The sequence below is a fragment of the Bos taurus genome, chromosome 22, assembly GCF_002263795.3.
Source record: "Bos taurus isolate L1 Dominette 01449 registration number 42190680 breed Hereford chromosome 22, ARS-UCD2.0, whole genome shotgun sequence".
Lineage (NCBI taxonomy): Eukaryota > Metazoa > Chordata > Mammalia > Artiodactyla > Bovidae > Bos > Bos taurus.
In genome coordinates, this window is record NC_037349.1 from 32,971,208 (window position 1) to 32,989,448 (window position 18,241).

The 18,241-nt window shown below is 39.0% G+C and overlaps 1 protein-coding gene across 1 annotated transcript in view; it reads right to left on the bottom strand.

The window, feature by feature from the left end:
* Positions 1-18,241, bottom strand: part of TAFA1 (TAFA chemokine like family member 1) — a 508,893-nt gene that overhangs the window by 5,923 nt on the left and 484,729 nt on the right. Inside the window, 1 exon segment of the mRNA NM_001099727.1 lies at positions 854-978. Coding sequence (NP_001093197.1) covers positions 854-978 — 125 coding nt within the window.

An 18,241-nucleotide genomic window follows, 5' to 3' on the forward strand; every position in this document is an offset into this window, starting at 1 on the left:
CACATTGGAATTTTAACTAGTGGAGCTTGCTTTAAAAACTACCCAATACTTGCAACATATACACAGATAGCAGGGCTGATATTCTCATGGTTCATGTACGTATTACCATACTGACTTAAAATACAAATAGACTTTTGTACTAATAGACTTTTGTATAGTGAATAGTTACCGTCTTGCATACCCTAAAGAACCCCCCTCGGTACCCCCATTAAAACTTTCAAACTTTCTTATCAACCAGTAACTACAGAGTCAACAACTGGCCTAGACTGGCCTCTCTAACCTGTTCCAGCCTCATGACACCAGTTCTGATGGGCTGGGTAGCCTGATACACATCATTACATATTTTGAAGCCAATTCCTGCTTCAACCACACATATCAAAGAACAATTATTCACATCAGAGAAACCTTTCGTTTCCCTAAAAGAGCATCAAAAATTCCTTTAAACAACCTTTAGAAAATGGCAGTACTTAAATGCAGAACTTTTTAGAAAACCGTCTGGATGAATTAGGCAAGATCCTTATTTTATTATCTATTCTGAGCACCAAAGATGTCCAATGCATTATCCAAATACCCGCCTCACTGCCCCTCTTCCCTTTGGTGATGGCAGCCTAGCTTTGTTTATGAGTCCATAACAGAAACACTAAACTGCTCAGGATGGAGAAGTCAAGTTCAATCTCTAACTTCTCTTTGATGGATGGACACTGATCTGAACCGTCAAAAATAGTTTCTGCTGGGGAAAAGGCTTCTTTCTCTCTTGTTCGAAGCTTCTCTGGGTGTTCTTTATACAACACAAAGGCAAACAGTACAGTCTGTAACATGCATGAGACATTTCCAAAAAAAGAAAACAACTTACTCTTGTGGTCTTGATTTTATTGCCTGTAGCACACATCCATCCAGAATTATCAGGGAGTGTCTTACACTCTTCTCCTTCTAGACAAGGCTCCATCTCACACCACCATTTCCCGATCACAATGGAGGCTGTGCAAAGACAGGAAACAAGTTTGTTTGCAATTCATCCAATCTGGGCGTGAGACTGTGTCCTTCTATAGATGTTAATTTTCTATGAGATGCATTAGGTCCTTTTGAACCTTTCATGATTGGGTAAGAACACTATTAAGAAGAGTAAGATTTTAACTTAAAACATCTTAAAATGCAAATATAATGATGCCATCTGGTTTCATCAAGCTACATTTTGTCCAGAATCTCCTTGTATGATGAAAATATGAAGAATGGCGACCTCACTTTTTAGAGAAACTTCTGTGTTAGTTTTGTAGATCAAGGATTTGGTACTTTCTTTTCAGTGTGAGGGACAAAAGGACTAAATGTTCTTTAGAATGACTGACTGAGCTGTTCTTTTTCAGAAAGGCCAGTTTATTCACCCCCAGCATTAGGGTTTATCTCCCAGCCTAGGGTCTTTGAGAATTTCAAAGGCCTACTGAAAAAAGAAAAAAAAAATTGATGGAAAGTACAAAAGAAAGCCTGAGAAATTAAAACCAACAGTGATAATAAAGGAAACTATTTGTTTACAGTCAAAAGTATATTCGATGTGAGCTTTCACTGTGTTTCCTTTCAATGTGTTTGAGGGGATATGAGTGGAAATTTAAAACCTGAGCCTCTGATAAAACAGCTCTACTTTTTAGGGTGACACCAAGGATGACCACATTAGGAAGCTGGCGACGAATTTAGTGGCTGGATTTATAGCACACTTTTTTGGATAATGAGATTTTATAAAACTAAAGACTGGATTCACTCAGTACAAATTAAGCAGCCCCAGAGCTTTAATATCTTGAGTGAAAATGATTTCTGCATAAGCATTGGTTGTTTCTGAGGATCCTCAGGGCATTGGCTTTTTTATTTTTATTTTTTATCAAATTCACCTGGCTTTTTCATGAAAAATCCTTAACATATCTGTGAGTGTTTCTTTTGTGATACTTTCCAAATGGCTGTCTTTACACTGAACTGGAACTCTAGGTCTTTATAAAAAAAAAAAAAATAGAGTCACTTTTCAATCCCTCACATTCCCACATTGTCTCTACCATGATGTTTTGTCTCAAAACAACAAAGAACCCACAGGACATCTCTTGATATCACAGGGCATTAATGTTAAAATGAAATGGAGTTCATGGTATAGGGAAGCAGGAGCATATTAAAATTCTCTATCCATCCAGCGTATATGAGAGAGATCAGACTGCTACCTCAGAAGCAGAATGGTTTAAACATCCAGACATTTATCTGCATTTAAGTTTCCCTCTTCCACACTTTTCTTATTTCACACTTCCTCTCCTTTAGAATTCAGTCTTCCTCAAACTTCCCTTTGAAAAACAATTATTCTGCAGGATTATATATGCAAAATCATATCTTCTCTATTTTATGGTCAATTTAAAGATTTTTTTTTCCAAGGGTAACTTTGCCTACATTTGATATACACCTTACATGTAGACGGACTTCCCTGGTGGCTCAGATAGTAAAGTGTCTGTCTACAATGCAGGAGACCCGGGTTCAATCCCTGGGTTGGGAAGATCCCCTGGAGAAGGAAATGGCAATCCACTCTAGTACTATTGCCTAGAAAATCCCATGGACAGAGGAGCCTGGTATGCTACAGTCCATGGGGTTGCAAAGAGTCAGACACGACTGAGCAACTTCACTTTACATGTAGACTAGACCAAATCACAGAAAACACAACTCTATTGGATAGAGCAAGCAGAGGAAGTAAAATCTTGCGTATTGTTCTATCCATATGCAAAACAATGTGACATTTTTGAAAAACTTGGACTAAAAACAGGAAACACAAATCCTCTACAGCAAGAGTCTCCAGCCTCTGGACCATGGACCTGCTTCACCTTCAGATAAGCAGTGGCGTTACATTGGAAATAAAGTTCACAAAGGGCTTCCCAGGTGGCTCAGATGGTAAAGTACCTGTCTGCAATGCAGGAGAATCAGGTTCAATCCCTTGGTTGGGAACATCCCCTGGAGAAGGGAATGGCAACCCACTCCAATATTCTTACCCAGAGAATTCCATGGACAGAGGAGCCTGGCGGGCTACAGTCCATAGGGTGGCAAAGAGTCAGACACGACTGAGCAACTAACACAAAGGGCACAGCAAATGTAATGCTCTTGAATCATCCTGAGAGATCCCCCCACACCCAGTCTGTGGAAAAACTGTCTTCCACTAAATCAGTCCCAGGTACCAAAATGGTGGGGATGACTATTCTAGAGTGTCCAAAATGACTATGAACACTTTGAATAATTTTCTTTTTAATAGTAGGATTCAGCATCAGGATATGGAGTAGAAGAAGAATCTTGTTATGAATTAAGAGGCCTTATTTGTATGAACAAATAGGTTGACAATACTAAATAGAGAAGCATATATTTTGGAAGCAAGAAAAGCATATGTAGTGTTAAGGGGAATAAAACCACATGGCAAAGCTTTCAGGAACGTAAGATACAAGTCAGTGTTTGGCAGTGCTTCTTGAGAGCTTCCAGGTTGAGGCTCCCTTCTGGCTAGAGTTTGGTCACACACAAGCCAATGACACTTGCCACGCTTGTCCCCTTAAAGCCCACCTAATATTTCAGTATTGTGCCCTGCATCTCAACCATCAAGAACAGAGACCCTATGATCTTTGCTCGGAGGGGAAACTGCCTTTCCCAAAGGTCTTAGATTTAGCATTTGTCCCCCTCCATTCACAGAGGCTCACAGATAATGAACAACTGCTGGTAAGGTCAGCCGTTAGTATCTTTGCCTCTTTCTAAAGGACCCCATTCTGTCTTCTTCAGACTGCTCTTTGCCCTCTCACAGCTGACCTACTTTGTTGCAAGCTAACAAAGCAGCTTCTCCCCTTTCTCTCAAGCATTAATATCTCCCGAATGAACACGTAGGCTGTAGGAAAAGGAATGCACCTCAAATCCTGAGTATCACTTTTAATTCAAGTTTATAAAGACCCACCAGCATGGAGGGAAAGAGAAAAAGCTTTTTTAAGAATAAAAATGTCCCAGATCTGCCGATGGTCTTGAAAAATTCGTATTACAGTTGCTTCTTCTACATGGAGTTTGATGACTTGGTATTCCCTCCGGCTTTTTACAATCTAGTTCATTTTTCCAGGATCGCTTTTCTTAAGATGCTATTAGACCTGTGTTGTTTCTGCTTTGTGCATTACACAGTCATTTTAATACCTATTATTTTATGGCCTAGGTCAAAATATAGTTTCTCGTCCCCCCACCTTTTTTTCTGAACTCACATTTCCTGAAATATCTTTTAAAAAATTCACAAAGAAAGGATTTAAAAATTGCCTTCTCTTCTCCCAATTTGGAAGCTACTGAAAACCTTCTGAATATTGGACAAGGAATGAACAATTGGATTTAATAAAATGAGCTAATATTAACGCTAGTTAGTTGTTTTTAATAATTTTTATTACAGAGATAAGTATAATAATAAAACTGTAAATATAAATAATTCTAAGATACCTTGCATTATAATGGTCAGTTCAATAATACAAGTGATAACTGACATTTCTGAATACTTCTTGTGTGTCTCTCTGTTAGATACTTTTAAATGTATTATTTCAGTCTTCAAAGCAATCTTATGAAGTAGATATCATGAGACTGTTTGTTTTTTTAGATTAAAAAAAATAAAGCCCAGAAAGGTTAAGTAACTTTCCCGAGTTTACACAGGTAGAGAAGTTCAGAAATTTACACAAGAATTCAGGCCTGCTTGACCGCAAAAACCCATGATTTGCACCATGATAGTGCTAGCTTATTTTAGTTGTGAGTTTAAAAATCATAGTTCTCTAAGAAAAACATGTATTGACTTATGAATGGATGAATGAATTCTTTCTGCTCTATTATTATTGAAAATAAATTCTGTATCAACCTGAACACTTGCAGAAAACAAAAACATTCAGTTTTTTTGCAAAATTAACTTAAAAAATAATTTGGGAAGGAACAGTTGATCACACTTGTTTTTTCCTAGTCTCAGCTACATGTTGCTTCATTTGCCATAGCATTTTAAGAGAAATTCCCACTAGTGAACACTTTGTGAATCCATAAGAAACATATGAGGTAGATGCCTAACTGCTCTAAGAACTTTTCTCTCTTAGAACTGAATTAAATATCAGCTGCAAAACCCAACTCTCTCTTATCTGTGGTGATTATGAAAAAGAACCTTAAAAGTCCCTTTTAACCCTGGGATTCTGAGATTCTATGAAAGTGCCATGTTCAGGAAAATATCTGATCTTCAACTTTTTCAAGAATGTTCATCTTTCCTTGAGAGATTCTTAAAATCACTAAGGCCACTTTAATCATGAGTCTTGATTTTGCCCTTATACCAGGTCCTATTGCTATCAAGCAGAAGAGAGACTATAAAAGGAGAGTGAATCCATCTTTTGGTGATCAATTGTAAATGGAGCAGAAATCCCGTTTTTTAATTTTTGGGGTTGTCGTTCACTGTGAGGAACTTCCCCATGAAAATAGAATGGGATATAATAATCAATGGGTTTAATATATATTTTAAAAAATACTGTCTAAGAATTGTCCTTTTTAAAAATCATTTCAGTAGATATGTTTGAGTTGTGGTTCAGCAAATATTTATTGGGTACTTTGCCTAGTCAAAGCTCCCTGATTTGCTGAGAGTAATAAAATAATGAACATGACATTGTCCGTACCCTAAGAGCCCACAGCTTAGCTCAGGGTTTTTCAGTATGAACACTATTAGCATTTTAGCATGAATTATGGTAAAGAGAAATAAATGAACAAAAAGTGTTCCTCCAGTAGTAAATATTATAATGTACTAGAACAGCAGCCTCACGATTGGGAGCAGTAGGAAAATAGAAACTCTTAGTAAGGTTGTAGAAGTTTCTTAAAGCAAGGAGCCTGAGCTTAAAAAAAATTGTTTTGTCATTAACTTATTTTTTAAGGAAAGGTAAATCATTGAATATTCTTGATTTTCCAAGCAAAGGGAGGACCTATTTATAGGGGTGACTGGGGGAAGATGAATTTGGCAGTGATATGCAAGATGCAAGAAGGAAGAAGCAAGCACCTGAAATGCCAGGTAAGCACCGCTGCATTCAGACAGAGAAGCGACAGGTCTTGATTTTTGGATGCCTGCTCTAGAATCGTGAAGTATGGTAGAGCGGAAAGTGATGTTAGGAACAAGTGGGGGAAACACAGTTGCCAGTATCTCAACCGTGTTAATTGTAATCCTAACCACACTGGACACTAATTATTAACTTATTAGCTCATGTGCCAGGGGCTTCCCTGGTGGCACAAGGGTAAAGAATTCGCCTGCCAAACAGGAGACCTGGGTTTGATTCCTGGATTCGGAAGATCGCTTGGGGAAAGAAATGGCAACCCATTCCAGTTTTCTTGCCTGGGAAATCCCATAGACAGAGGAGCCTGGCAGGCTACAGTCCATGGGGTCGCAAAGAGTAGGGCATGACTTAGTAACTCAACAGTGACAGCAAACAGTTCATATGCATGCATACTCCCTCTACTCACTAAGTAGTGAATTCCTTGAGGGCACAGATCATATTACATTCATCTTTGAATGGCATACAGTAGCTTAAGACAGGTTCATTCACTCATAAGTGAATGAATAAAACAATGAAACAATAAAGAGAAAGAAAAAATAGTGACTATTTCAAAGGATTGTGAGGTTCACATGAGAAATTCATCCCAAGCACTTAGTATTGTCTAGCATTCAGCAAATGTTTAATAAATATTAGCTATCATTATCATCAGCATCATTTTAGTACTCAAAAGAATAAAATCATTCCCAAAGTGAAAAGGCAGTTCTTCACAAAGTTAGCAACTACACCATTGTTCTTCAATATTATGCTAAACTCTCAGCTTGCTTCTATGAGAGTTTGAGCATAAATTAAATGATTGAACATATGATTGCATTCATGTTCCCAGAAGTAGGTTATAAGTACATCAATCATGACAAATTTCCAGGCTCATTTTTGTGCAACCTGTCACACAATTTAAAGCAATGGCTGGGACTCCATTAGAAGAATGGGACAGCTCTCCAGCCTCCATTTTTGCACAGGTTGTTGGAACAGCTGTTACGAGGCTCTTCTTCAAAAGACCTGCAGTGACTCCCTGTTTGTGATTGTCTTTATCAAAGGAAACAGAAAATTAAAGGCACTGAATACCATTGTCTGTAGATATTCTGAGCTCCCTCTTTCCTGTAAGCTCACATTTAAGAACTGGATCCAGTTTGGAGGGATTGGGGAATGGTTAAGACTCTAAACTCTTGGGTATGTGATAGAGAGACTCAGGTTTGAACCTTAACTCCATCACTTATTGGTAGAATGGCTTCTGAAAGTTCTTTGGTTCAAGTCTCAGGTTCCTGAGTTATAAATGGAGTTAATAAAAATCACCACTGTAATTGTGAATTTTAGATGAAATAAGATACTTAGCATAATACCTAATAAGCTTAAAGCTCAACACAGGGAAAATTATTACTATTATTTATCCATGTGTTCTAGCCAGCTATGTATGCATTCATGCAATTGTCTTTACAGAGAATGAGTGCCTTTTTTAATGGAAGTTTATCCCAGTTTTGTGAGACATATATTTCTTTTTTACTGTACTGATTAGACTGTACTACTTTATAGGACCTATAATATATTTCAGAGACATATACAGAATTAATAGCTGATGATAGAATTGATAAGCATTACTTCTCCTCTACTAATTCTATTCTAGTGCTTTTCAAACTGAGGCAGTTTTATCCTGGTGAGGGTAGAGGTGAGGATGTGGATTATGAAATGGGCCATACTTAAAGCCACAAGATAAATGTGGTACAGTCTCCTTGAGTAATAGTTTTCCCTGAACGTATTTGAAGAAAAAAGTTATCTTTTATTCATTTGAAAACTATTCATTAAGTATTGTGCTGGACATAAAAGAGACATGGTTTCTACCCCAAAGTGGCACACAATCTCTTGTGGGAGATATACACTGTATGTAATGATGGGGTAACATGTGTTTACAAACTGTGATATGTAGAAAAATACTATATGCTTTAAGGGAAACTAAACTGATCTGATTTAGAGTGTCAGCATGATGGCAGGAAAGAAGTCCTCACTGAGGAGGTAATCTAACCACCAAGTAATCACCAAAGTATCTTCATTCGGAAGCAAATAAATACATTTCTTATGAGGTAAAAGGTTAACTTTACCTGAATTATAAGATAAAACACAAAAAAGTATTGTACTTGTCATGGGCTGTCTTATCAGGATGCAGGGTATCATCTCCAGTGCTTTAGGGGGGAAAAAAAAAGGCTGTCTGCTTGGGAAGAGAATTCTCAGACCCTTTGCCAGTTTAAGGGAGCACTCCTAATTCCTGCCAGCAGTAATATCCTTCTTTGTGGTCTGGACACCAGGACTGGAGTCTCTGGTTTATTTTGTGCTTTTAATACATGACAACTCTCTTCACACATCCGCGTATAATTCAAACACTGGATGCTAGTCTTGCTTTCCTTAAACTGATGCTTTTATTTTTGAATTTAATTCATATATATATATTGAATTTATGTAAGTACATAATTTAAAATATATGGTTAAGAAAGAACACAAAGTATCAGTTATTAGACAAAAAATCCTGTACATTTCTCATATTCTCAAATTTAACATTTTATGTTAAAGACTAACTCTGAAGTTTACAGTAAATAGGAAGTGAAATTTTGTTGTTCTTATTTTTTCCAACCATAGAAAACTTTACATTTTCCCCTCCTTAATTTTAAAAGTAATAAATATTCTTTTCTAGAATTCAAAGCATACAGATAATTAGAAAAAGGAACATAAACCTAATTGCATTAGGCAGAGATAAATTGCTCCATTTGGGTATGTTTTTCCTAGAATTTCCCTCTGAGTATTCATGACATAGCATCCAAAATGATCTTTAAAAATGCAAATAATTTCCTATCATTCATCTCTTTAATCCAACAGTCCCCATTATAGAGAATAAATCCTAAACTCCTTACAATGGCTTTCAAAGATCCACATCACTTGGCCCCTCCTATCTCCCAACCCACATTTTCCACCATCCCTATCTCCACCCATCTCCCCCCATTTTGTTACCATCTCTCTCCCCCTTTAGCTCTTCTGCACACCTGTAAAGCTCTCTCTTTTTTATTTGGCTACCCACCTGTCTGGGCTATGTTTTCCCAGAATTGACATCCTTGTTGCTGCTGTTGCTAAGTCGCTTTATTCGTGTCCGACTCTGTGAGACCCCATAGACGGCAGCCCACCAGGCTCCTCTGTCCCTGGGATTCTCCAGGCAAAAATATTGGAGTGGGTTGCCATTTCCTTCTCCAAAGCATGCATGCATGCTAAGTCGCTTCAGTCATGTCTGACTGTGTGCGACCCCATGGACAGCAGCCCACCAGGCTCCTCTGTCCATGGAATTCTCCAGACAAGAATACTGGAGTGGGTTGCCATTCCTTCTCCAGAATCGACATTGCTGCTGCTGCTGTAAGTCACTTCAGTTGAGTCTGACTCTGTGTGACCATATAGACAGCAGCTCACCAGGCTCCCCCGTCCCTGGGATTCTCCAGGCAAGAACACTGGAGTAGGTTGCCATTTCCTTCTCCAATGCATGAAAGTGAAAGGTGAAAGTGAAGTCACTAAGTTGTGTCTGACTCTTAGCAACCCCATGGACTGCAGCCTAGCAGGTTCCTCCGTCCATGGGAGTTTCCAGGCAAGAGTACTGGAGTGGGTTGCCATTTTCTTCTCCAAGAATTGACATTACCCGGCCTAATTCCAATTCTTTGTTCTCTAAGTGGCCTTTTTTTGATAACTTATCTAAACTAATTCATACTCGCCACTTCCCCTCATATTCTGCTTTGCTTTTCTTCATAGCACATACTACTACCCGAATTTATAGAATATGTTATTGACCTAATACTTGTCTTTTCCTCCCACCTGATGGTAAGCTCCATGAAGGTTTGGACTTTGTATATCCAAATGGCTAGAACAGTGCTAGCACATAGTAGGTGGTCAATATATATATTTAAATTGCTTGAATAAATGTATTTACCAACACATACCATATCATACCACATGTACTGTCTGTACCCTTCTTTAAAACCTAAACACTAAATCACAAACATTCCCCATGCCTATTATTAAGTAAGAGGCATCATTATCTTAATGCCTGCATAATATCCCATAGGAGGGCTGCATAACTGATTTAACCTATCCCCTATTATTGGAAAGTCGTATTTTTGCGGGGGGGGAGTTGGTTGCTATTAGAAAGGATGCTTATATGAATGACCTTGCACATACATCTTTGCAACATATTTATTTCTCTAGCATGAAATCCAAGGAGTAGAATTTCTGAGTCAAAAGGTTAAAAAAAAAAAATGTTTGGTGCTTGGGCTTCCCTGGTGGCTAAGATGGTAAAGAGTCTGCCTGCAGTGCAGGAGACTCGAGTTTGATCCCTAGGTCAGGAAGATCCCCTGGAGAAGGAAGTGGCAACTCATTCCAGTATTCTTGACTGGAAAATCTGATGGACAGAGGAGCCTGGCAGGCTACAGTCCATGGGGTCTCAAAGAGGTGGACATGACCAAGTGATTTCACTTTGGTGCTTGTGATATTTACATCATCAATGAGTCCTTCAGAAACTTGATACTAACTGGTATTTCCCACCGAAAGAACCCATTTCTCTGCACAGCTACACCAATACTTGTTTGCATTGCTAATGATTTCAGTGAATTATGGATTTTGTTTGTCTTTTGAGGGGTAACAAGTTACAGGAACATGTTGCTTACCTAGCGAGCCTAGTTAACTGCCAACTTTCATAGTCCAACTTGACTATCAAGAGAGTGACCTAATACAATAATAAGGTCTCAATTTATTTGTGAATAATTCCTCCTTGAAGAAATCTGACTGACAGCGCTGTCACAGAATAAAGAGAGAATGGCATAGTGAAGGCACTAAGCCCCAAACAAAACCAAAACCACTACGTTGGAGTCCTTAGTGTGCTCTGATATCTCCTGGAGGTCTCCAGTGGATAGTATGTGGCTACTGCACATGGATCGCTCAGGCTTAGCCAACCTGGTGTGGAAAATCTTGCTATTTCTGAAAGAACAAGCACTTATGCTGTCCTTCTGAAATTCTGTGTCCCTATGGATTGTAAATTCAATCCGTTTACATTCATGGCAATAAATGGGGAAAGGGGTTAACACTGATGTGGGTATAAAGAAGAACTCCACAATGGTTCTGCATTTTAAATCAAAGGGGAAATCAGATTTTAAAATGATATTTACAAGCAACTTTCAAGACACTTATACATCTGTATACTTTTGGATGCTAGCTCTCTGTTCTTACAATGTAGGAAACTGCTCCTTGGAGGGATATTTTTATTTCTCAATTTGAAAAGGTAACTTTAAAGGTTATTATTAGATTATATAATATAGTTTATTTTCTAGACTGGCTACAGATTTAATAGAATCAAATAATATTAGTTAAGTACCATTTTTTCCTTTTCATAGGTAAGGTAATCACTTTTACAGTTATTGACATACAAAACTATCACTTTGGTTGGTTCCAGGTTGTAAGCGATCTCAAATATTAAATTACTCTCAGAAAATTCTTGGCATCAAGATCCTTTGCAAAACCAGTGCCTGCTATCTGAGCTGTAATGGGAAAGTTGCACACTGATCGTAAGGTCTTTCATTTTAATTTTGCTCCCACTAGAGAAGATTGATATAAATAAAATTTAAACAGAAAACATATATCAGATGCCAGCAGTAGAAAAGACTTTGTCAGCCTAATGAAAAGGTATCAATTTTCTCGATTTTATTCCATAAACTGTGAGTCATTTTCTAAATGGATTAGATTAAAGGCAAGTTTAAACTCCCAGTGAGATGTTCTTGGCACTGAGGGAGACTTCAAACAAGGGAGAGAGAACAGGACACCCGGAACCTCTTAGGCCTCTTCAGATCTTTGCAAATTGACAGTAAGCTGGAGAGAAGTGTCTCAAACATGACTTTACCTATTGCCTTAGAAGCCAAATCCTGGGGAATTGAATGGGAAACATTGTTTCTCTTATTTCATTAGGATGTTATGTGTGGTTGGTCAAAGTACAATTGAGAGCATGGAAATATGGGGAGGACTGAAGCTGAGCCCCGAAGAATTGATGCTTTTGAACTGTGGTGTTGGAGAAGACTCTTGAGAGTCCCATGGACTGCAAGGAGATCCAACCAGTCCATCCTAAAGGAGATAGGTCCTGGGTGTTCATTGGAAGGACTGATGTTGAAGCTGAAGCTCCAATACTTTGGCCACCTGATGCGAAGAGCTGACTCATTGGAAAAGACCCTGATGCCAGGAAAGGTCAAGGGCAGGAGGAGAAGGGGACGACAGAGGATGAGATGGCTGGATGGCATCACCAACTCGATGGACATGAGTTTGAGTGAAGTCCAGGAGTTGGTGATGGACAGGAGGCCTGGCGTGCTGTGACTCATGGGGTAGCAAAGAGCTGGACACGACTGAGCAGCTGAGCTGAGCTGAGCTGAAGCTTGGATGAAGAGCCTATGGCAGTCAGTGCTTTATACGCCTGTCTCATAAATGTTTGATAAAATAAGACAAAAACACACTATGATGCTACCATGCTCACACAGTCTCTGGGGAAGACTTTGATGCCTTCTGATTTATTATAATTAATTTAATTTCAGAAAACATAACCCAACTTTCATGTGAGGATGAGATGTGTAAACCCTGATCACAGAGTGCTCTTGAATCTAATTTTATTTGTGTGTATGTGTTTGAAATGGCAAAATATTTTGATAACTGGTTATCTTTATAATTCAGCAAGAACTGTGCAGTATCTTTTTGGCATATGTCTTCACTCACCAATCCCTTGAGAAATGCAAAATAACAATTGGTGCTTTCTTTATGTTTTCTTATACAATGCCCTACAACTAGAATGGTCAATTTGGTGGAATTGTTGTGATAGTTTGGAAAAGTTCAGCTTCATTTATCAGAAAATAGCTATAGACTATATGTTCTATGCTTATCATCATTCAATATAGGCAGTCTGAGTGACATAAAAGTGATGTCAAAGCTTTATGATGAGTTTAAGGTAGATGAGCAAATGAAAAATGATATAAGGTCCTTATTTTTAAATACCTAATGCCTAAATATCAAACAAATTTATTTAAACAACCAGAATTAGCCTTTAGAAATTACCACATATATGGGTAAATTCACAACATTGACAGTTTGCAGCTTTTCATGTTCATGATGATAGTAAAAGGAAGGCTAGAAAATCAAAGAAAGCCAGCAATATAAATGTTGCAATATTTTCGATGCAACCAGCTGCAAAAAGGTCAGAATGATAGTTCTACTGCCTCAAGCCACACATCCTTACTCTTCATGCTAAATTGAAAACCTCTGCTGCTAAGTCACTTCAGTCATGTCTGACTCTGTGCAACCCCATAGACGGCAGCCACTAGGCTTCTCTGTCCCTGGGATTCTCCAGGCAAGAACAGTGGAGTGGGTTGCCATTTCCTTCTCCAATGCATGAAAGTGGAAAGTGAAAGTGAAGTCGCTCAGTCGTTCTCGACTCTTAGTGACCCCATGGACTGCAGCCTACCAGGGTCCTCTGTCCATGGGATTTCCTAGGCAAGAGTACTGGAGTGGGTTGCCATTGCCTTCTCCATGAAAACCTCTGCTGCTGCTGCTAAGTCGCTTCAGTCCTGTCCGACTCTGTGCGACTCCATAGATGGCAGCCCACCAGGCTCCTCCGTGCCTGGGATTCTCCAGGCAAGAACACTGTAGTAGGTTGCCATTTCCTTCTCCAATGCATGAAAGTGAAAATCGAAAGTGAAGTCCCTCAGCTGTGTCCGATTCGTAGCGACCCCATGGACTGCAGCCTACCAGGCTCCTCCATCCATGGGATTTTCCAGGCAAGAGTACTGGAGCGGGTTGCCACTGCCTTCTCTGTGAAAATCTCTATGTTTACCTAAATTGGAAGCAGGAGGTAACGTGTTCCTAAAATTCAACAGCAATACCTAGAAGCCAGAAAAGTACTTCTCCATCTGAGGGCTACAGACCTCGGAGGAGGTGGGGACGACTGTGGTTACCATGGTGGTTTGTAGAGTCTTCTTGAATTTAGTAATTTTGACTGATTTTTATTTTTTGTATTTACTATTTCTTTATGTCAGGTGGTACTACCTTTTCATTTTGATTGTAGAAATGGCTGCACAGTCTTCCTCTTCTTCTGTGTCCACCCTTTAAAATGTGACTTCACCTCTCCTTGCATCGGGAAGTGAATGAAGTCTATTTCCTCACTCCTTTTGTCTGGGTTTGGCCATGTGCTTTGTTTACCTAATTAGAAGTTAGCAAACACTACAGGAAGATCGAAAATACTTTTGCTTGCTTGGGGCTTGCTGCCCTCTGGAATGCTGAGCTGACCATGATGAAAGGTCATGTGAGCTGAGAAGAGCTCTCCGATCTGATGCCCTCCTGGAGTAATTAGCCTGCCGACCATCAGACTGTGGCTGAGGCCATCCTAGACCCCAGTTCTACAAAGTTCAGTGCCAGCCTGCTCCTTACCTGCCCCCTCATCTGCCACTTCCTGTCTTGAATATTTAAATGACAGCTGCAACTTCAGTGGCTCTCACCAAGGAACGTTCAGGAAAATGGCTGCAAGGCTGGCACTTATGTCATTAAATCAACATCAACAATCCAAGCCTCTGGACTTCTTGTTATCCGAGAAAAATCAATTCCTATTACTCCAGATATTACAGTTGGGGATTCTGTTACTTGCCAGCTAATACAATCCTAAGTAAAACTGAAGGTATTTAATAAATATCTGGACTACCTGAATGAATGAATGAATGCAGATACTTGTGCCTAGGCCAGATCCTGCCATTTCTATCCACCAACTACTAAATATTCACGATCGTCAAAGAGTGACCTTTTATTTGGCATTCAGATTCAGAAATTCAATTGACATATAGACAGTCCTGAGAGTGGTTTTCTGTCCTCATTGTGTGTGTCTCCAATTTGCATGCATAGTCACACCTTCCTTCACAACTCACCAGATGTGGAAGATACCAAACTAGCATAGCTGTATGTAAATTAGGCATTTTCCCAGAGCAATTCAGTGTCAGTGGTAATGTTGAATTTTCTTAATTACAATCCAGATATGCTCACAATGGAGTAATACTAACTGTTATGGTCTAGAGAAGCTAAATTCAATTTTGCTAAACTATTAAGATTCATTTCGATGTACTATTTGAGCAAGAAAAGGAACACATATAGAAACTGCTCTCATGGTGAAGTATTTTCTGAGGCTGGCTGGAGCAAAGAAAGAAATTGGGAAAGGACTGAAAATCAGCCATCAAAAGAAAGAGAGAAACAGAGTAACAAAAGCAAGGGCTTCTAGTATTTATTTATTGTTGATTTAAAATCATTTTCCATTCTACCTGTAGCAGGCTGAAATGGATCTCTACCTGAGTCCCAGCCAGTAGGAGAGAGTTTGAAAATTTATTTGAATTGATGTGATTTGGGGAGAAGACAGGCTTAAGGAATTTTTTTCTAATGCTCTGAATTTATAAGTTGGCTTGAGTCTCAAGTACCAAGCTCAAACACCATTTTCATTTCAATTTCTGAGATGACAACTTTTCTCAAAGAAAAAAATTATCACTGTAACAACAGGGCTTAATGTAAAATTCTGAGTAAAGGTGTACTGCTTTCTGTTATCGGAGAAGGCAATGGCACCCCACTCCAATACTCTTGCCTGGAAAATCCCATGGATGGAGGATCCTGGTGGGCTGCAGTCCATGGGGTTGCTAAGAGTTGGACATGACTGAGCGACTTCACTTTCACTTTTCACTTTCATGCATTGGAGAAGGAAATGGCAACCCACTCCAGTGTTCTTATCCGGAGAATCCCAGGGACAGGGAAGCCTGGTGGGCTACCGTCTGTGGGGTCACACAGAGTCAGACACAACTGAAGTGACTTAGCAGCAGCAGCAGCTTTCTGTTATACGATTTTGTTGGGTCATAAGAACCCCTTTCTATAAGAAGGAATATACTGAAATTACCTCCTTTCAATTGTAAGTCTTATTTTGCAAACTTTCTTGAACAATGTCTCCCCTCAGTGCAGAGAGTTAAAGCACGTCCAGTACGTAAATCCACAAAACACACTCATCCTAAGATCAATTCATTTCTGAAATGCATCAGCCTAGAGCATAGTTGATATAAAACCACTAGGCAATAATCTGGAATCTTTTAATTGGCCATTTCCTTGGTCTTGTGCAGTTTAGACCAAGAAGCTTAACATCTTGAAACATATAGGCACAAGTAGACATATCAACTTGCAACATATAGACACATCAACTTATACTATTTGGGAGCTGAGAAGTATTACTGACGTTTTAGAGAGGAGGAAATGGAATCAAAGGAGGGTTAGGTAACTTGCCCATGTTCACACTGTTAGTAAGGGGAAGAATTGTGAATTAGCTGAAGCAACCTTCTCCAGAGCCAATGGAAGGCTTGGGAAAGTGCTGCCTGATGTAAATGTGGAAGGATGAATAGTAATTTGCAATGTAAACAAAGTAGAGATGGATACTTTCAGTGGAGGTAAAGCTGTGCACAACCCAGAATTGTTGTCTAGAAAGCTGTACTTCGGGAACTATTGGTGATTCAGAATTTCTGGAGCAAAATATATGTGTGTGTTTGTGAGGAAGCCAAGAAGGTGAGAAGCTGGGTGTGTTCTAGGTACTGAGGAATTTGATCAAGGTCTTCTTAATTAAATCAGCTTTATAAAATGCTAATGCTGTGGCAAATCAAAGATTCCAAGAGAATGATGGAAAGAATTGTTTTTGATCTGGAGCAAGTTTTCTTTGATCTTGAGTGGTACTGTTTCTCTGTCAGATGAATTTCTTCTCCAGGGCCACGGTTCCACATTTGGAAAGTGTATTTTAGTAGATGGAACTGGGGATGAATTCATTCATTTGGCAGAAGCAAGTGGTCTGTCCTCACCGAGTACTTCCTTCAGTTCAGATCTCCATCAGGGGTAGCCTGTAGGATATCTGCTCAGCATCTCTATCACGCCTCCAATTGGAGGTCATGTGACCACAGGCCTCGGCATCTTTCCCTGTAACCAGGCTGCAAACCCAACTAGAGATCCTTGGTTTATAGACAAGAATTCAGGACAAAAGAAACAGCAGGAGGCCATGACCCAAATAGAGAGCTCTCTATCTGAGTTTTAAGCCGTAGGTTACCACTTTTAGGAAATGTTTCTTTTACTGAAGTGAATTTATATGAAAAGGGACCTTTATTTCCTTGCTGTATGTGGTAGACTAGTAGCATTGTTCTCATATCAAAAATATAAACATAACCCTCACCCAAACAAGGTTACTATATCTAGTTAGATACTGCTGCCCTCCTAAACTGATGTCTTTGGTCTGTTTTAAAAAAAGAAAATTGATAATGAGCAGATTTTAGAGAGGTATTAAAGACACAATAGTAGTACCTGATTGAGTTCTTCAAGACATCAGACTGACAGAAAGAAACTGAAAAAAAAGTATTAATTACTCTGCATTCATTATTATTTAGTATCCTATTATTACCTAAAACGATCTCATTTACCACCAGGGGTATGACCCCTGCATACTGACCAGAATGAAATAATCTCTTTTATTGCTTCTTCAAGAAGCAGGAGGGAGAAAGAGCTAATGCTATCCTTAGATGTCTTACACTATCCTGATCGCTTTCAATCCAAGACCACTTTTATTTAGATGGCATTCAAGAACCAGACACATTAATGAGAGATGAATAAATGAAACTGTAAGCTATGGAAGAGCTGCAACATTACTAGCATAAGTTTTTCAGCTGGCATTCACATTAAAATATGTATCAACCAAGGCTAACATTTCTTGAAGGACAGCTCCCTTTCAGCCCTGGCTCCATGATGAAAAGTGCCAGGCTGAGAAGCCATCGGTCTGGTACTTTAAGATGCATTTATCTAATGGCTGAATTTGGAAGACAGCTTCCAGTACCTGAATGTCCAGGAAAAAAATAGTAATCAATCAAGTTTTATTAGTGATGACCAATAAAAAAGAAAAGCTAAATTCAGCCCTAAAATTTCATTATTACGATGGGTTGAGTGACCTCCAATATTCCTTAAGAGACCGATGGCCTTGGATGCTCAGGATTCTGAGAGAAATGAATTTTGAAGATGAAATAGGAAATAGTATGTCACTGCAAAGATGCATAGAATCTCTCTCTCCAGTG